This window comes from Hyperoodon ampullatus (assembly GCF_949752795.1).
Source record: "Hyperoodon ampullatus genome assembly, chromosome: 7".
NCBI classification, from domain to species: Eukaryota; Metazoa; Chordata; class Mammalia; order Artiodactyla; family Ziphiidae; genus Hyperoodon; species Hyperoodon ampullatus.
This window is the reverse complement of record NC_136920.1, coordinates 41,413,399-41,432,919: the sequence shown is the minus strand read 5'-3', so window position 1 is coordinate 41,432,919 and position 19,521 is coordinate 41,413,399. Positions and strand designations below refer to the sequence as shown.

Below are 19,521 nucleotides of genomic sequence, written 5' to 3'. Positions count from 1 at the left end.
CCAATTCCAATGTCCAAAGGTCTTGAGATATCTGTTGTGGCTATGTGCATGATCCCAGACCAGGGCAGCACAGGGCAAATACCCTGTGTTTCATACACAATTAACCAATTGTGTGTTATTGATGTGTCTGAACTGGGGCAACATATATTGTATTTAACTTACCTATTGCTCTGAGGGCCACTGACAGCCAGAGAAGTGCTACTCTATGTTTGCTACACGTGCACTTGTATGAACAGGGCAAGCATGGGTGTCCCTTCTTTGAAAATGCCCCTAGACACCATCCAGCTGTGTCTGTTTCTCATTCCTGTTGCTCTCCTACCGACTAGCTGCTCATTCCTCCTTGTTCATTGGGGATTCGCCCCCAAATCATGGGTTTCCTTTTCTCTCACCACCATAATATTCAGCCCGTGACTTCTCAGGTCCTCGACCTTCTCATTTCCAACAAACTCCGTCCAGCAACCCACTCCCATCATCACCTCAGAGCCCTCATATCAATAAAATCCACACTCCTCAGAAATCTCAGTTTCAAACAAGTCACTCTCTCAATACCACAATTTATGTTTTCCGATTCATCCACCACAACTCTTTGAATTCAACCCCTCCCATGCCTTGATCCCGCCTCTTTCCCATGACCCACCAGCGCCCCCCCTCCCCGTTTTCTCAACTTCTCTCGTTTAATGTCCTCCTAGGGTCCATCTTCCCATCACACCCTCACACTTCCTTTTGTTAATTACTCCTCACCGGCAAATCGAAATCCTGAGCGAAGTTCACTCTGCCTTCTCTGTGTCTATCCTGAGCGGCTCCAAGTTGCTGCTTAATAACCACCAACATGGCTGACTGGCTCCATTTCAAACCATCGTCTTAAGCTGTACAGTGGTGCATGTTCTCCTGACACACCTGCCATGCTTTCCTAGTTAAAGTTTCTCTTTTCTGTAATGACATTTCAGACCTTCTCCTGTCTTCAAATCTTCCACACTCTTTCCCCCTGAATCCTGGCTAATGAGGTAGCGTCAAGCACCCTGAGAATACAGCAGCCAGAGGGGAACTCCCTCATCTCATGCCAATCTAGAAACACTTCTGAATTTGTACTGGCTTCTGCTTCATTTCTACTGTAGAGAAGAAAGCCTCTCTCTCCTAACAATAATTTACCTTCCTTGGGCTCTGGATGGGCTCACCTCTCAAGGAGTTTATTGCTTTAATTATTATCTTCTCCTGCATCATCATGCCATTAGAGTCCCTTCTCTCCACTGCATTCATTTTTGTTTTTGTTTTTATTTGGGGGAGGGGGTGGTGGGAGAGTATAATTTACATATAATAACATACATACAAATAACATCCCAGAAATTCATTTCATGTTCTGTTCCAGTCAATCCTCACCCCCATGGGCAACCATTGCTCTGATTACTATGACCATAGATGATATTTTCCTGCTTTTGGCCATTCTATAATTGGAATTGTATAGAATGTACCCTTTTGTATCTGGCTTCTTTTGCTCAGTATAATGTTTTTTTTTAGATTAATCCATGTTGTTGTGTATATCAGTAGTTTTTATTGCTGGGTGGTATTCACAATTACCACAATTTGTTTACCCGTTCATCTCTCGAGGGACCTTTGGGCTGTTTCCATGTCTGGGTTATTATAAATAAGGCTGTTCTGGATAATTCATGCACAGGTCTTTCTGTGGGCATATGTTTCATTTTCTTTGCATTTCTGGCCATAGGATGGTATATGTTTAATTCTATAAGAAACTATCAAACTACCAAGCACTTTAAAGTGGCTGTACCATTTTGCATTCTCATAAAAGTGATGTATGAGAGTTCCAGGTACTTTACTTCTTCACCAGATAGATAATCAGTCATTTTGATTCTAGTGATGCAAACAGAGCTTAAGACAGTGCTTGGCATAAATTTACCCTCAAGAGGGATGAGCAGTTGTTATTATCAGAGTAAAAGTGCTCAGACATTTTAAAGGAAGGGCATCTAAGTTCCTTCTTTCCTATAACCATAGTGCACTATTCTTCTTGTTCTAACCCTCCAAAAACCACATCATAATAACCCCCAGTATTGACCATACATCTATTTAAGTATTATCATGTTTAAATAGATGTTCTTAAATCTATTTAACTACTGTCATGGCTTTTTAAGGAGGACAGGGCAGAGACATCACCAATGCTTCCCACATAAACAGCAAGTGCTCAATAAATAGCACAGGTTCATCTTTCTCCTGCAGCTGCCTAGAGTGTAACCCTCTCCCTTATTTGCTCTGGGATCTGTCCCCATACCCTGGAGTCACCACCTCTTTGGGGCTGTACAGCCCCATGGGACCTCAAACCCTGCCCTTTTTTTTTTTAACATCTTTATTGGAGTATAATTGCTTCACAATGGTGTGTTAGTTTCTGCTTTATAACAAAGTGAATCAGTTATACATATACATATGTTCCCATATCTCTTCCCTCTTGCATCTCTCTCCCTCCCACCCTCCCTATCCCACCCCTCTAGGTGGTCACAAAGCACCAAGCTGATCTCCCTGTGCCATGCGGCTGCTTCCCACTAGCTATCTATTTTACGTTTGTTAGTGTATATATGTCCATGCCACTCTCTCACTTTGTCACAGCTCACCCTTCCCCCTCCCCATATCCTCAAGTCCATGCTCTAGTAGGTCTGTGTCTTTATTCCCATCTTACCCCTAGGTTCTTCATGACCTTTTTTTGTTTGTTTTTTCCTTAGATTCCATATATATGTGTTAGCATATGGTATTTGTTTTTCTCTTTCTGACTTACTTCACTCTGTATGACAGACTCTAAGTCCATCCACCTCACTACAAATAACTCAATTTCGTTTCTTTTTATGGCTGAGTAATGTTCCATTGCATATATGTGCCACATCTTCTTTATGCATTTATCTGTCTATGGACTCTTAGGTTGTTTCCATGTCCTGGCTATTGTAAATAGAGCTGCAGTGAACATTTTGGTACATGACTCTTTTTGAATTATGGTTTTCTCAGTGTATATGCCTAGTAGTGGGATTGCTGGGTCATATGGTAATTCTATTTGTAGTGTTTTAAGGAACCTCCATACTGTTTTCCATAGTGGCTGTATCAATTTACATTCCCACCAGCAGTGCAAGAGGGTTCCCTTTTCTCCACACCCTCTCCAGCATTTACTGTTTCTAGACTTTTTGATGATGGCCATTCTGACTGGTGTGAGATGGTATCTCATTGTAGTTTTGATTTGCATTTCTCTAATGATTAATGATGTTGAGCATTCTTTCATGTGTTTCTTGGCAATCTGTATATCTTCTTTGGAGAAATGTCTATTTAGGTCTTCTGCCCATTTTTGGATTGGGTTGTTTGTTTTTTTTTGTTGTTGTTATTGAGCCGCATGTGCTGCTTGTAAATTTTGGAGATTAATCCTTTGTCAGTTGCTTCATTTGCAAATATTTTCTCCCATTCTGAGGGTTGTCTTTCGGTCTTGTTTATGGTTTCCTTCTGACAACCAATCAGCAGGTCTCCGACAAACTGCACCTTTTCTAGTCCGAAAATCTGGGTGTCCCTAGACACAGCTTCTCTGACGGTGCGCTCAGGCACTGAGGCCCGAACTGGACCAGGCACGTGCTGGGCTCCGGGCGCCATCGCAGCTGCTCCTGAGCTAGCGAGGGGGGGACGTGCTCCTTGGGCAACGCCTGCACCCCAAATCCTCCTCCCTTTCCTACGTTTTTTCTCCTTCCCTTGCCCATGTTTATCTTTTCCAGGCCCCTCTCCACTGGCCTCCTCCCTGGCCCCCCAACCTGGGTAGGGAAGGGGGCAGCAGGAGTGCCGGACTCAGCACTGCGTGCCCAGCCTGCAGAGAGACAGGGTGCATGGTGGCTGGCGCGGTGCGGGAGGGTCCACGATGCCTGAGAACGGCTCCTTCGCCAACTGCTGCGAGGAGGGCGGCCGAGCGAAGAGCCGGGTCTGGACTGGGGCAAGAGGCGCGCGGCCCTCCGGGACCCCCCGGCCGCCCTGAGAGGTGCCCGCGCTGTCCGCCGTGCTCATCGTCACCACCGCGGTGGCCATCGTGGGCAACCTCCTGGTCATCCTCTCGGTGTTCGGGAACCGCAAGCTCCGGAACGCAGGTGAGCGCCACGCCCGCTGCTGCGTCGGGCCCCTCTCTGGTGTCTGGTCTTGCCCCTGACCCTGATCCTGTCCCTCGTCAGGGCCCCGTGCCACGTTCCCTTCTCTCTCACCAGTCCCCCAGTTTGGTCTTGAACTCAAAAGTTAGGGTGAGTTGCTGCCTTTCCCCGACTTGCGGCTGTAGCCAATGGACCAGGAAGCACTTGGCGCATCAGTGCCAGCGTGAATCGGGAGAAGTTTTTCTTGTGCACTTTTCGGCAGACCGGGGCGCTGTGGAAATCCAAGCGGCTGGAAGCCATAGCTCTCCAAGGCGCTCCAATGTGTGCGGGTCCCCATGGTGCCCCTCCCTGGCCACAGAAATCTCACCATCTTCAACCCCTCCCTCGCCTGCCAAGCATTGTGGTTCACGCAGTAGGTGCTTAGGAAATATTTGCTGAGACAATGAGTGAATTAATGGAAACGCTCCAGTGAATTTTCATCCTAGACGTATCTCCTCATCTTGGTTCCAAACAAAAGAGTGCCAAAAGCAGACACCTGCAGCCTCTGCTTGGATGGAACTAAATTGTTTTGTGATAACCATGGTCAATCCTGAGAATATTTTGGGGTTTAGTGTTGCAATCCTGAGAATATTTTTCCGCTTTCAATCCACTCTCTTTTCAACTTTCCCATACTCAGGTGTACCAGGGAACAAAACCAGAGGGAGGGAGTCTCTAAACTCTCGCCCTGAGGGTCACTGGAGCACACTGACCATTCCTGCTTGGGGAGAAGCTCAATGACCTGTTTGTCAATTTGTTATTTCCCAGTTTGGGTCTTAGGGGCAACTCAAATATTAGAGTGAATTAAAATGAAAAGATAGCAGAAAGCCAACTATATAGCTTAAACATGCTTTTCTAAGGAGGCTGACCATTCAGAAAGGCTATTTTTAACAAATTGTTATATATATTTTATGTGGCCCTGTGACTCCATGATTTTTATCTAAAGAACAAACAAAAACTAAAAATGTGAGATTCTGTGCATACTATTGGAAACTTCATACTATTAAGAAGAAGTAACTGTATGGTGACAGATGGTAGCTAGACTTATCGCAGTGATCATTTTGAAATGTTAAGAAGCATCGAATCCCTGTATTGTGCCCTAGGAACTAACATATTGTTATAGGTTAATTATACTTCAAAAACAAACAAACAAACTCATAGACAAAGAGTGGATTTGTGGTTACCAGAGGCAGGAGCTGAGGGGAGAGGGAACTGGGAGAAGGCAGTCAAAAGGCGCAAACTTCCAGTTACAAGATAAATAAGTACTAGGGATGTAATGTACAACAGGCTACATATAACTAACTCTGCTGTGTGTTACATATGAAAGTTGTTAAGAGAGTAGATCCTAGTTCTCACCACAAGGAAAAATGTCTTTTTTTCTATTTCTTTTTGTATCTATATGAGATGACGGATGTTCACTAAACTTATTGCGGTAATCATTTCATGGTGTATATAAGTCAAATCATCATGCTGTATACCTTAATCTTATACAGAGCTGGATGTCAATTATATCTCAATAAAACTGGAAGAAAAAAGTAAGCTTTCTAACTCAGTCATTTCAGTAGTGGATGCTCGTATTATCTGCAGTAACTTTTTCAAGATATTATTGTGTCCTTTGAGTAGAGGCTTATCTACTAGGAAAGAGCAGGTTACTATCAGAAAGCTGTGTTTAGTATTTCCATCCTATCGCCCTTTTGTAGCAGCCACAAGAGTTCATTTCCTGCCCAGGGAGGCAAGGAGGAGGCAGGGCCTCTCTTCCTGACTAGCAGGGTGTTTAGAGGAGACCCGGTGGGCTGCCTACCACGGGCGGGGTGGCTGAAGGTTGAGGGTGCTTCTTCCTTTTGCCTGAAGGAGACAAGCTTATTCTCCCCTCCTCTGTCCTGAAGAGGGCTGACCTCTTCTGCTCTCCTAGCGAAGTTCATGGAAACCTTATTGATTTGGCCCGGGTGGGTAATGAGCATGTTAAATTGCTGGCACACCGTATGTCCTATCCTTCCTAACTCCCTTTGAGTCTGCTACAGCCCAGCACCAGAAAAAATTTTAACACTTTATCTAAATGATATTAATTCCTGACACATTCATTAAAGGCTGTTCCGGTCACACAACCAATTTTTATTTGACCCATGGCTTTATTGCTGATAGTCATACATACTATGAAAAATCATCGTATTAATGTAAACTAAATAACTTTGGCAGATTGAGATTTCAAAAGATGCCTGAAAACCTACAGCAGTTTGAATAGTTAGCACCCATTCCACTATTAATCATGTCTTCTCTTACTGAAGAGTATGGACTTACTTTAAGAAACATTTGTCTTAGAGTTTTCTATAATTGAGTCTGGTTCCTTAGTTCATCACTATTAAGAAAATAGGGGGCTTCCCTGGTGGCTCAGTGGTTGAGAGTGCGCCTGCTGATGCAGGGGACATGGGTTCATGCCCCGGTCCAGGAGGATCCCACATGCCGCGGAGCGGCTGGGCCCGTGAGCCATGGCCACTGAGCCCGTGCGTCTGGAGCCTGTGATCCACAAAAGGAGAGGACACAACAGGGAGAGGCCCACATACCACACAAAAAAAAAAAAAAAGAAAAAGAAAAAGAAAATAGGGCTGTGACAATGAAAACATGTGTATTTCCAATGACTAAGGCACACAGCCCATACTGAAGTCACAGCAGCATTCTTAGCAGGTGTCAGTATCCTCTACTTGACTATTACAAACCCAGTTTCTCCGTGCAGCAGACTCATCATTCATAACAGGGATGTTCCTGATAGCGGGGTAGGTGATTAGATTAACTGTCCTTTTTGAGGAAGGGACTCCCCTGTCTTCAGGTTCTCTTGCTCGTGCTTTGGGTTGACTTCTTCAGAGATGGCACTAGAGCAAGGCAGACAGGAAGGGATGGAGGAAAGATGGGGGCAGATTCAGGGCACTGCCCCAACTTAGAAGGTAAGGCCAGGTGTGTGTTACACTCTTTGCTATGTTTCCAGAGCCTTACACATTGCGTGGCACTGGTGGCATTTCATATTTCTCGGTGTGTGCTTTCTGGGGCCTGCCACACTTCAGGCTCTCCTGACAGCGTCTGAGGACTTTTCCTTGTGCCCGCCCCTGTCACTCATCCCCACCCCGGACCTCACCAATGTTCATCCCTGTATTTTCTCTCTCTTCCTCTCCTGCTCTCACAGAACTTTCTTCCATCAAGTTCCTTCTCTCTCTTCTGTATTTTCAATTTCTGTCTCTGTCCCTTTAGCTCACACACACACACACAAACACACACACACAAAGGGCTCCTTTGTTTAAAAGAAAAAAATATTTCCAACTTCAGGGCTATCTTTCTCCTTCTCTTTTCAGCCAGACATCTTAATATAACAGTTTACATCCATTAATCACCTCATTGCTTCCCATTTTCTCCTCAGCCCCCTGGGGTCTGCCCTCATGGGAAATGCCCCTCTATGCTGTGTGTGACACTGAGGGCCACTCCCTCCTTGAGACCTTCCATTCCCTTGGCTTACCTGATGCTAGTTTTTGGACCTCCTTCCTCTCTTCCTCTCTCAGACACCTGATCCCTGGGAGTCCTCTTTGGTTCCTTCATTCCCCAAGCCCTCCTGATTTTTGTCTCATAGTGTCTCTCCATTTCCCCCTTTCCTGCCCCCTACTCCTACTGCCCCAATTTACACCCTCATCCTCCCTTGAGCAAACCATGTCCATAGTCACCAGACAGCTTTCCCCACTACTCTACCCACCCTGTTACCACGGCCAGGGTCACCCCTGCCTCCAGGGATCACCCTCCATCTACAGAAGAGTGTCCGGCTCCAGAGCACGGCTGGAACAAGCCTCCGGGACCTGCCTAACCCCCTCCATGTCACAGACTTGTCTCACTTCTCCCACTCAATGTGACACGAGCTGTTGTCACTCCCACACGGTCTGTGTTCTTTTTTTTTTTAATTGGGGCATAGTTTTACAATGTTGTGTCAGTTTCTGCTGTACAATGAAGTGAATCAGCTATATTTATGCACATATCCCCTCCCTCTTGGACCTCCCTGCCCCCCGCCATCCCACCCATCTAGGTCGATGCTCTATCCTCATCTTGGGAAGCTCCCTGCCTCTTTTCGGCTATTGAATATCTCTTTCAAACCCCTTCCTCAGCTCCCCTGCGGGTTGTTGATTTTTATCATTAAGAGTATAAAAGGTGTGGTTACTGTCTTCCCCCCATCCCAGGCCCAGCCCAGGCTCCCGCATGCCCTCCCCATACAACACCTCCCTCACTGTATTGCTCTTAGTTTTTTTTCTCTCCCCATTGGACTGTGAGATCCTTGAAAGCAGAGACTTTTATTCCATTTGTAAAACTGAATATAGATTTTACTGAAACAAATTGAAGTGGACAAGATACCAGGAAAGCAGTGAGACAGAAAGTATTAATTTTGCTTCATGAGGTGAGGTCTACTCAGCACCGCTCACGTCATCAGTACAATTCTCATGGAACTGAATTGCTTGGAGCACTGAAAGCCCAAAGTACACCTGACTCTTGTCCTCAGACACTGACTGGCACCTGCACTAGGGTGTACCTTGATCCCTGTTGTTCCTGTGTGGCCCGTGGGCTCCCTAAAATTGTGCCCCAGTGACTCCTTCGGGAGTTTGTCTTTTTTTTTAATTTTTATTGCAGTATAGTTGATTTACAATGTTGTGTTAGTTTCAGGTATACAGCAAAGTGCATTAGTTATACATATATATATGCCCACTCATTTTTTAAAAAATTTTTTCCCATATAGGTTATTACAGAGTATTGAGTAGAGTTCCCTGTGCTATACAGCAGGTTCTTACTAGTTATCTATTTTATATATAGTAGTGTGTATATGCCTCTTGCCAGTCTGGCTGGAGGCTGCCCACTTTAAACTGCCTGTAAAATTGAGCCTCCTGCCCTTACCTGCACCGTCCTGACTGTCAGCCACACAGAAGAGAGCTGAGAGAAACGTGTCCTTACTGTAACATCGAGATAGACTCCATCAGCAAGGGGAAAGCACAACAGCATTCATGATTCTTGGCCCATCAGCACAGGGACCCTAATTTCCCTGGTGACGATCAAGAGCCATCGTCTGACAATAGATGTTTGTACTGCAGATGGATTCAGAGGCTGTCGGAGAGGTGTTATTAGTGAGCGGATGCATATCCATACCTAGGACATCCCTGTGATTTGTAAGGAAAAAGGATGTGGACTATTTGACAGGAAAACATGGAGGATTTGCTTGCTGAGCACCCAGGTCCTCGTCCGGAATCCACTCTGTCCTCTGGATGCCCAGTGATGCGTGGAGTCTGCATCATCTCTTATCCAGAACCGATGACTGCATTGCAGACTTCCTGATGGGGATTTTCAGCCTGGCACGTGTTGGCATCCCCAGTTACATTAGAGCAGAGCCCACCACGCGGCCCCTTTTCCTCCCACTTGTTGATCGAGGAGGTAAATGATGATTGAATAAGCAGGCTGGCCCTAGGCAAAAGCTCTTGAAAGGCCTGGAGGAAATATTTAATAGACCAACAGCCCCTGCCCTTCAGGTGTTACAAGGTAAGGTCGAGCCCACTTCATCCAGGCTCTATCCTACCGCTGAGTACTCCTGGAGATGCCCCTTGGTGACAGGCGTCTTTTAACCTGCTGAGCTTTCAGGCTTCAGAGGGCTTCTTATCAACTGAAAACCAAACTGGGCTACATTGGACTCCTTCCCTGATATTGCCTGAACTTTCCAACTTCACATTTTGGCTCTGAATACTTCTTTTCTCTTTACCAGGCAAAAAGGAAAGCATTTTAAATCTCTTAATTATGTCTTTAGCCAAATAATCAGGAAAGCGCATAATCCTTGTTAATTCCTCCCATAGAGTCCTTAGCAGCCATGCGTGTGAACACTTTCACGTTAGACTGTCTTTTTCTTCCCCTGCACAAAGTCGGAGTCTGTATTTAGCATGATATGCAGCAAAACTCAGAAGATCCTGATGCTGCTGTTAGGTCTTACAGTTTAAAATACTTATGGCTGAAAGAGGAAAAGTTAGGGAGTTGGGAAGTAAAGTTGCAGTTCTGAGGGTGTTTACACTCTAGATGCAATGTCCTAATTTCTTCATCGTCCTCACCCTATAGGACTTCTCACGTCTTATCTCCCAGGGAGCTTAGTCCAACCTTATGATCCTCTTTCTTGTTCTTTGTAATAATAATATAAAACTGTTATTGTATATAATTATAATAATATAAAAACTAATAATAATATAAATAATAATGCAGCTGATAATATAAAAATTACAATAATAAATAATAGCTAAGATTGTTATGTGTAGGGTTAGCAGATGCAAACTATTATATATAGAATGGATCAACAACAAGGTCCTACTGTATAGCACAGGGAACTATATTCAATATCCTGTGATTAAACCATAATAGAAAAGAATATAAAAAGGGACGTATATATATGTATAACCGAATCTCTTTGCTGTATAGCAAACATTAACACAACATTGTAAATCAACTATACTCCAATGAGAAAAAGATTGCTATGTGCTTATTATGTGTCAGATACAAGCCTCTCTCATTTAAAAGAGAGAGAAAGAGAAAAGAAAACAAAATATCTTACACAATCTCTCCATCAAAGGATAGCCCTTTCCAAGTACCAGTCCATTTCTCTCCGTTTCTCTTGAAGGCAAAGCTGGGTGGGAGGGCAGCCTCCAGTGCAAAAGTTTATCCTCCAACACTCAACAGAATTCGCCCTTGCTAACATCACTGCTGACCTCCTAACTGGCAGGTGACATGGGCACTTTTCTGCTCTTTCTCATTCTTGTGGATAACCAAAATCTCTACACCCTTAATCCCTTTGACATTTCTTTTTCCTGGTTTCCTCTTGTTTCTCTTTTTGCTTTTTCTCCCTCTTTCTCTGTTCACATATTCTGGGTGTTGGTTTCTTGATCTGTAAAATGGAAATCATGCAATCAACCTTAAAGGATTCTTGTGAGAAACAACTGAGTCAGTTTACGTGAATGCACATTATAAATGTCAAGGTACTATACCAATTATGTGTGGGGGTTGTTATAATTAAAGTAATAAAATGATTCCATAAGAGTTTCCAAGCAATGCCTTGATGGTTATGGAATATGATTTTGTAATAAGCATCTCAGTTAATTATTTAAATGGATGCTTATGCTCTTAAATATATTTTATTCTTTTAAGTGGTTAAAATACCCCCATCATATTTTTTTATACTATTAGCTTGCTTAGTAACCCTTTTCTTTTTAAATTAACGTGATATTTGATTTCACCTCAGCCCTTGTATGATTCATCCACACGCTCCAGGGTTTTCACAAGCAATGTGATTTGGGAAGAAAACAATCTCCACCCTCAAAGAATTTGGGAATCTAATTAGGAGCTTATGTTAATATAAAAGTGCATTGTTTTAGTATTTGTGAGGAAGTCACATTTTTAATAAATTATCTGTTCAGTTATTTCAAATGCCTATCCCAGAATATAACTAACAAGTATATCTCACATTCATTTGGAGACTGTTATTATGTCTTAAATTTTTTCCCATGCAGGATCCTATTTGAGGTGAACAGCCATCCCGGGATGGAGGCAGGCCTGTGACAAGGGCCTTTGTGGTTTTGTCCGACCCCTTACTGAATTGTCCTGCTTGACCAGCCCCATCCTCCAGTACTGCCCTCAGCCTCAAGACGACTTAGTTCTTCCCCACTATTCCCACCACCTCGTGCTAGCCTCCAACCCAGCTCTCACCACACTGAAGAGCCACTGTTTCTGTATCTCTTTCCCCAACAGCACTGTTAGCATCTCAGTGGCAGGGGCGTGTCTTTCACCCATCACTGCACCCTACCCAAGTGTGATAGGTGCTCAGTAAATATATTACACGTTTGAGCAAGTGGAGGATGGAAGAAGACCTCAAGGCATGGAAAGTTTAACCCTGTTAGAAATGATAGATCATCTGTTTACTTCCCTATCGTAACCCTCATCACATCTTGATTTTATTGAATTGTCTCTTCTATGAGACCACGAGCTTTGTAAGAGGAGAGGATGTGTCTCTCTTGCTCACCATGCCCCAGCATAAGCCAGAGCCAATACCTAGTAAATATTCAGCAATATTTGTTGAGCAAATGACTCAATGACTATCTATTTCTACATTGCCAATTTTAGCTCAATGACCAGAGACAATTTAAAACCAAGAAATTCCTCTAGGAAAATAGGGTGGGTACAGGGAAGAGCAAGATAAAGGTAGCTTTACCTTCCAGAATTCTCCTATCTGATGAAAACTAGATAGCTGAACATCTGCTGGCTCCTTCTCAGATTTCCAGATTCCCATTAAGGACTAGATTTCCCAAAAAGAAGGAGAAAGTAGGCCAGTGGGGAGGGGATTGTGGTGGCTGTATGTGTGGAGGGATGTGCTTTGTATATGAATGCAAAGGGAGGGGAGTTCCATATTAGTACAAAACCTTGTTGTTGAGGTCTGTCTCCACTAATACGCCCTGTCTGATAGAGGCAGATGGAAATAAGTCACGCCAAGACTCGTGATATAAATATTCATTAGAAGACTGTGCACCGGATGATAAGCAGTGCTGTGTGTCCTGGTTGATTTCTCACCTGTCTGGGGAAAACATGAATAGAGAACTCGCTCTCCCTTTGCTGTCATCTAGACAGGGTCTGGCTTCTTACAGATGGGAGACAAAGCAAGAATTTTATTTGTCTAACTTGGAATTGTGTCAAGAAAGTCGGGAGATGGTATGACGTCTGAGGGCAGATGGATCTACAGCAGAAACTGTTTGATTTCAGCCTTATAGAAACCCCAGGAGTAATGGGGGAGAGTAATTGAAACACTTTCCACATGGAGTTGAATGTGTTCTTCCCACTATTTACAAGCTGTTTGCCAGCTTCTGGGGCATTATTAGGGGATGAGCCACATTAACACGGCAGAGCTTGACTTGCTTTCCCAGGAACAGCTGGCTGAGCTGGCACCCACACCCAGCCGCTCTTGAGTTTCTCCACACGTGCTTGCAAGGGCCAAAAGCTTCTTTGCCACTCAGCCAGGAAGCCAGTGGGCGCTGCAGAGACCAGTATTCCCACATGGGAAAGAAGGGATTTTCTTCACAGAAATAATCATGTGGAGTGTGTGTGAGGAGGGGGAAGGAGGGTTCCAAAAGAAAAGAAGGGAACGGAAGAAACAATAGTCACAGAGAAAAGAAGTTCAGTGACTAGGTCAAGTTCAAAGTGGCAGGACTGAGGTTACCCCAGATCACTCCAACTTCCAGCGCCACTTCCCAATGTCAAAACAACATTTAATTTTTTTTTTGAGAAGTCTCCATACTGTTTTCCACAATGACTGCTTCAGTTTACATTCCCACCAACAGTGTACGAGAGTTCCCTTTTCTCCACACCCTCACCAGCATTTGCTATTTGTATTCTTTTAAATCATAGCCATTCTGACAAGTGTCAGGTGATATCTCATTGTGGTTTTGATTTGCATTTCCCTGATGATTAGTGAGGTTGAGCATCTTTTCATGTGCCTGTGGGCCATCTGTATGTCTTCTTTGGAAAAACGTCTATTCAGGACTTCTGCCCATTTTTTGATCAGGTTGTTTGTTTTTTGGATATTGAGTTGCATGAGCTATTTATATTTTGGATAGTAACCCCTTATCAGACATATCATTTGCAAATAATTTTCTCCCATTCAGTAGGCTGCACGTAAGATCCAGCAGTTCCACTGCTGCATATATATCCCACCAAAAATAAAACACTAATTTAAAAAGATACATGCACCCCAGTGTTCATAGCAGCATTATTTACAGTTACCAAGGTATGGAAGCAACCTATGTGTCTATCAACAGATGAAAGGATAAAAAAGATGTGGTGTACACACACACACACACACACACACACACACACACACACACACACAGTGGAATATTACTCAGCCGTAACAAAGAATGAAATTTTGCCATTTGCAACAACATGGATGGACCTGGCGGGTATTATGCCTGGTAGAATAAGTCAGACAGAGAAAGACAAATACTGTATGTTATCACTTATATGTGAAATCTAAAAAATACAACAAACTAGTGAATATAACAAAAAAGTAGCAGATTCACAGATACAGAGAACAAACTAGAGGTTATCATTGGGGAGAGGGAAGGCGGAGGGGCAATATAGTAATAAGGGATTTAGAGAGACAAAATACTATGTACAAAATAAATAAACTACAAGTACTGCACAGGAAATATAGCCAATATTTTATAATAACCTTAAATGGAGTATAATCTATAAAAATACTGAGTCACCTCTGTGCTTTCATTAATACTATCTGATTTTTCATCTGCTTTGTCTGTCTCTGCAGCTTTTTGAAGGCAGGAATTATGTCTTGTGTCTGTATCACTTTCCTCCCAGTTAATAAATGTTTGTTAAATGAAAAAAATAATACTGAATCACTATGTTGTACACCTGAAACTATGCGATATTGTAAATCAGCTATACTTTAATTAACCAAAAAGAACACTTAAAATTCTACAAAGAGACAAGGGCTCCTGATTCAGATGAAAACAAGAAATTCGAGAGAGGAAGTCCCTCTCTTTCTTCAGACCAAGTAAGTTCTCAGTAGTGGAGTCAAAACCTGAAATCCACCAGTGGAGACAGAGAACAAGACTGAGAATTAAACGAACAAGAAGGAGACTCCCCCGCATCCCAAGCAGGTACTAAGATGTATGTTTCTTGCCTTGTAGTGCCAACCATACAGAATTTGAGGGGGCTTTTCTCCCATTAAGTAAATAGATCCCTGAGATAGTAGAATAGGAAGGAATCTTGCAGTTCAATCTGAGGCAGGCTTCTCCTTTACCATCCAACTTGTACTTGAATACCTCGAGAGACACGGAAGCTCACTACCTGGAAAGCACTTTAAGTATCCAAATCATCTCCTTTCTATTCAGTTACATCCTGTCTCCCTCGGGCCCTAACCTAGCTCTGGACTCAGGAGCAGTTGGGTCCTGAGAACTCCCAGGGAGCTAACAGATGTCTTTTTGGTCAGTTCTAAGTGGAGTTACCCCAAGCATCTGAGGCAAAAATAGGCACTTCACGAAGGCTGCTTGTGGGTCTCCCAGCTTCCCAGGGGCACGTCCTATGGAGTCTTCCCTGAGATGGGTTGAGACTGTGTGTCAGGACAGGGAGGGCTGGGAACGCCCTTCCTCTACCTTGTGGGTTTGCATGTAGCTGCAAGTACAGAGTCTGCTTCACCTGAGGGTCTGATTCAGGGGAACTCCCCGCTGAGTGGCTCTGAAGCTCCCTTTTTCCAAACCCCCTTGAAGCCAGACCACAGCCTGACTTTTCTGGTTGCTGTGCCTTCTGGATCCTTTCCCTCTGCCTGATGCTTTGGACCCCAGAGGTAGTCACAGCAGCCTCCGCAGAGTACCCACAGACGTATGGTGGCTGTGGCACATCAGTGTCCTGGGAGAGTCCCTCCTATGAGGGACAAAGGCTATAATGTTCTACAGAATAGACATCGTGGGGTTTTGTCCTGACTCTTGCTTCCTGTTTCCCACTCCAGGTAATTTATTCTTGGTGAGTCTGGCATTGGCTGACCTGGCCTTGTACCCCTACCTGCTAATCCTCTTGGCCATCTTCCACGACGGCTGGGCCCTGGGGGAGGCGCGCTGCAAGGCCAGCACCTTTGTGATAGGCCTGAGCATCATCGTCTCCGTCTTTGACATCATCGCCATCGCCATTAACTGCTACTGCTACGTCTGCCACGGCGTGACCTACCACCGCATCTACTGCCACTGGCACACCCCCCTCTACATCTGCCTTGTCTGTCTCCTCACCCTGCTGTCCCTGGTACCCAGCTTCTTCGTGGGGTTCCTGGAGTATGACCCACACATCTACTCCTGCACCTTCATCCAGACGACCAGTGCCTGGTACCTGGTGGCAGTGGTGGTCGTCCACATCCTGCCCCCATGGCTGTTGTGTGCTTCTGTTACCTGTGCATCTGGGTGCTGGTGCTCCGGGCCTGCAGGAAGGTCAAGTCGGAGAACAATCCATGCCTGTGGTCCAGTAACATCCGAAGCTTTCTGACCACGTTCATGGTGTTTGTGATCTTTGCCATCTGCTGGGCACCGCTGAACTACATCAGCTTTGCTGTGGCCATCGACTCAGAAGTGGCTCCCCAGGTTGCAAAGGGCCTCTTTGTCACTAGCCACTTCCTGGCTTATTTCAACAGCTGCCTTAATGCCATCGTCTATGGGATCCTGAACCAGAACTTCTACAGGGAATACAAGAAGATCGTCTCTGGGGCTTCCCTGGTGGCACAGTGGTTGAGAGTCCACCTGCCGATGCAGGGGACACGAGTTCGTGCCCCGGTCCGGGAAGATCCCACATGCTGCGGAGTGGCTGGGCCCGTGAGCCATGGCCGCTGAGCCTGCGCGTCCGGAGCTTGTGCTCCGCAAAGGGAGAGGCCACGGCAGTGAGAGGCTCGCATACCGCAAAAAAAAAAAAAAAAAAAAAAAAAAGCAAGGAGAAAACTCTTCTAGGCTTTCCTTCTAAACCCCTGACTATTTTGGTCTCCACACCTCTGTGGTCGAGAGGGGCAGTGAAGCGGGGGATAGAGGAGGTGGACCCCAGCAGGAGGTGTCAGTTCACATGGAAGAATCCAGGGCACTCTCCAAGCCTCAATCTCCCCATCTATAAAACCGAACAATCACATCTGCCCACCACCACAGGAGTAATGTAAGACTAGACAAGTTAGACACGTCATGTGACTGCTGAAAATAAGGTCCGTATCATGGAAAGCCCCTCTGTGTAAATATCTCATAAGATACCTATTTGTTTGGCAGGCATACTGACACGGGTATCAGTTTAGATTATCTCTACGCAAGCATCTTTTTTCTTCAAAGTACTCTTAACTTTGCTTCATTATCCAGAGTATCTCTGAGGGGGCCCTTTGTTCCCAATAACCCCCTTCTCAGGGGCTAAATTCTCTTTAATAGCTATGGTAGCACATTTTCTAATTGTGTATGGAAGTTTAAAAGAGCAGAACTGGGCTTCCCTGGTGGCGCAGTGGTTGAGAGTCCGCCTGCCAATGCAGGGGACACAGGTTCGTGCCCCGGTCCGGTAAGATGCCACATGCCATGGAGCGGCTGGGCCCGTGAGCCATGGTCGCTGAGCCTGCGCGTCCGGAGCCTGTGCTCCGCAACGGGAGAGGCCACAGCAGTGAGAGGGCTGCGTACCGCAAAAAAAAAAAAAAAAATGCAGAACTTTCTTAACGTTGGACCAAGTTGCAATTTCCAAATCAGGTTCTGTACCACCAACAGCCCACAGCCTGAGCCCGTACACTGCTGTTGATGATGAATGAATTCTAAAGAAACAGGGAAATTCGTCTTGATGTGGGGCATGAAAATTCCCCAGCCCTCGTGTTTCTTTGGCTATCTGTTTTCCTTAGCATGGATTGCAAATCACGTCATTTTCATCTTCATCATGCGAAGAGGAATTCTAGCCCACTCCTGGGCTAGCGTGACCCATCAGGTGCGGAGATAGCCACTATGCACACACAGTCAGCATCAGTCATCTGAACAAAGCCTGTCCTGGGCCAGGAGAAGAAAACAGCTGGGATGCACCTGCTGGTTGCGAAGATGCTGCCACTGGGCAAGGCCTTCTGAGACCAGCACGAACTTACAGACTGCAGTGAGCCCTACAGCCTTGCTCCTTAGCTGCAAAGGCAGAGTTAGGTAGGATGACCATATGCTTTTGGAAATGAGAGAGGAACTGTTAATGATTCTGTAAAGACAATATGTCCAAATCAGACTATCCCGGGTAACGTGGAAACTATGGTCTCTAGGTTTAGAGAAAATCCACTGATACAAGGGAAAACTGCAAGAAAATGATACGGTGGATCTGTCAGAACCAGTCATGCTAGCTTCTGTCCACCTGAAGTCAAATGCTTGCAAGAGAAATGGAAGAATTCAACCCATTAAAGGTTTACATTGAAATAGTCCTTCAAATGCCTCACTCCCCATCCCCCTGCAAGGCTTTCTGTGAGAACCCAACGTAACAACGTTTGCAGAGCACTTAGACAAACCTCATCCAGAGAAAGTGCTCGTGAATGTAGCCAAAGGTGGTGGTGGAGCGTGGGTGGAGAGTGTCAGGGGTTGTGACAGTAACAGCAATAAATAGCAGGATCGCTGTGCTGCAAGAGAAGAGGTGTGGGTAGAAGGCCTCTCCAAGGGGGACACTTAGCTGGTCACCAGGAGCAGCCTGTCCCTTGAGGAAGGATCAGAAGGATGAAGGCACGCTGCTATGGAGGTGGAGATGCCGAGGGACCCTTTGCACTTTGGGTTTGCACACTGAGCCTCTGAAAGGCAGCATGGGCTGGCGATCAAACAGATCTGGAATTCAATACTGACCTGCCACTTACCAGCAGTGGGAACTTACTCATTGTCTAAATTCTCTGACCCGCATCAGAGGGTCCTCAGGCTCCTAATCTGTGAAATGTGGAGGATAATAACCACCTGCAATGCTCACGGGGAGAATTGATGACTTCACATAGTCAAGGGCCTGGCACAAGTTTGTTCAGCAAAGTAGTTGTCCCATCCCTAGAACTTCATATATAATGCAGGAGAAACGATGGTAAGCAAGAGTGAGAGAAAACTCATGTGCTTTACAAACCTTTTCCTGAAACTAGGGTATTATTTTTTAATATATTGAGCACCTTAGAAAGCTTCCTAGTAGGCAACAGTTTACTTATCAAGACTTGCTATTCCTAAACTATTATGTCACAAAACTTGTTACCTCAAATTAATTATCCATCGTGAAAGACTCACCTTAAACCACTTAAACGCAGACCCTCAAACCTTACAAATGCCCTCCCTGACCTCTCCCTTCTGAGATACTACTAAGTCTGTCAATGTGGTGTTCTCCCTTCCTGCAGCCAGCTGCATGAACTTAGCTTTGACCAAGAGGCTTTCCGGTGATCTTCTGCAGAGTTGACAAGCATCAAGCCAAACCCAACCATCTGAGGTCCACCACTAGACAGGATTCCCTGTGTTTTGCCTGCACTGCCTGCTTGAATCCTGTCTTTCTCAGAGACCATGATCACACATGGTTATGCATGTTTCCCTCAAGCTCTGAGGCCTCTGCCTTCTCTGAAATGCCATCCCCCTGGACACACACATTCTTGCTGTTACCTCCTTTACTTTGCCTCATATTAGAGCTGTTTATATATTTATTTTGTCACTGTCTTCAGTGCCTCCTGTATTTCAATTGAAGATGCCAACATTGGGCCTTGCACATGACCAGGGCACAACAAGCTCATTCTAAAAGTGCTTTTAAAGATTTCCAAAATGTTTAAGGAGAACAAGTCAAAGGGAATGTAAAATCC

At 45.0% G+C, this 19,521-nt stretch overlaps 1 protein-coding gene across 1 annotated transcript; it reads left to right on the top strand.

Annotated features, from left to right (window-relative positions):
- Positions 1-3,889: 3,889 nt before the first annotated feature.
- On the top strand, positions 3,890-19,114 carry MTNR1B (melatonin receptor 1B; the record flags this gene model as incomplete). The annotated part of the gene is given in 5 exon segments (XM_079707787.1): positions 3,890-4,000; positions 4,004-4,112; positions 15,700-16,098; positions 16,101-16,461; positions 19,072-19,114. Coding segments are annotated over 5 exon segments (1,023 nt in total).
- Between the last annotated feature and the right edge of the window lie 407 nt (positions 19,115-19,521).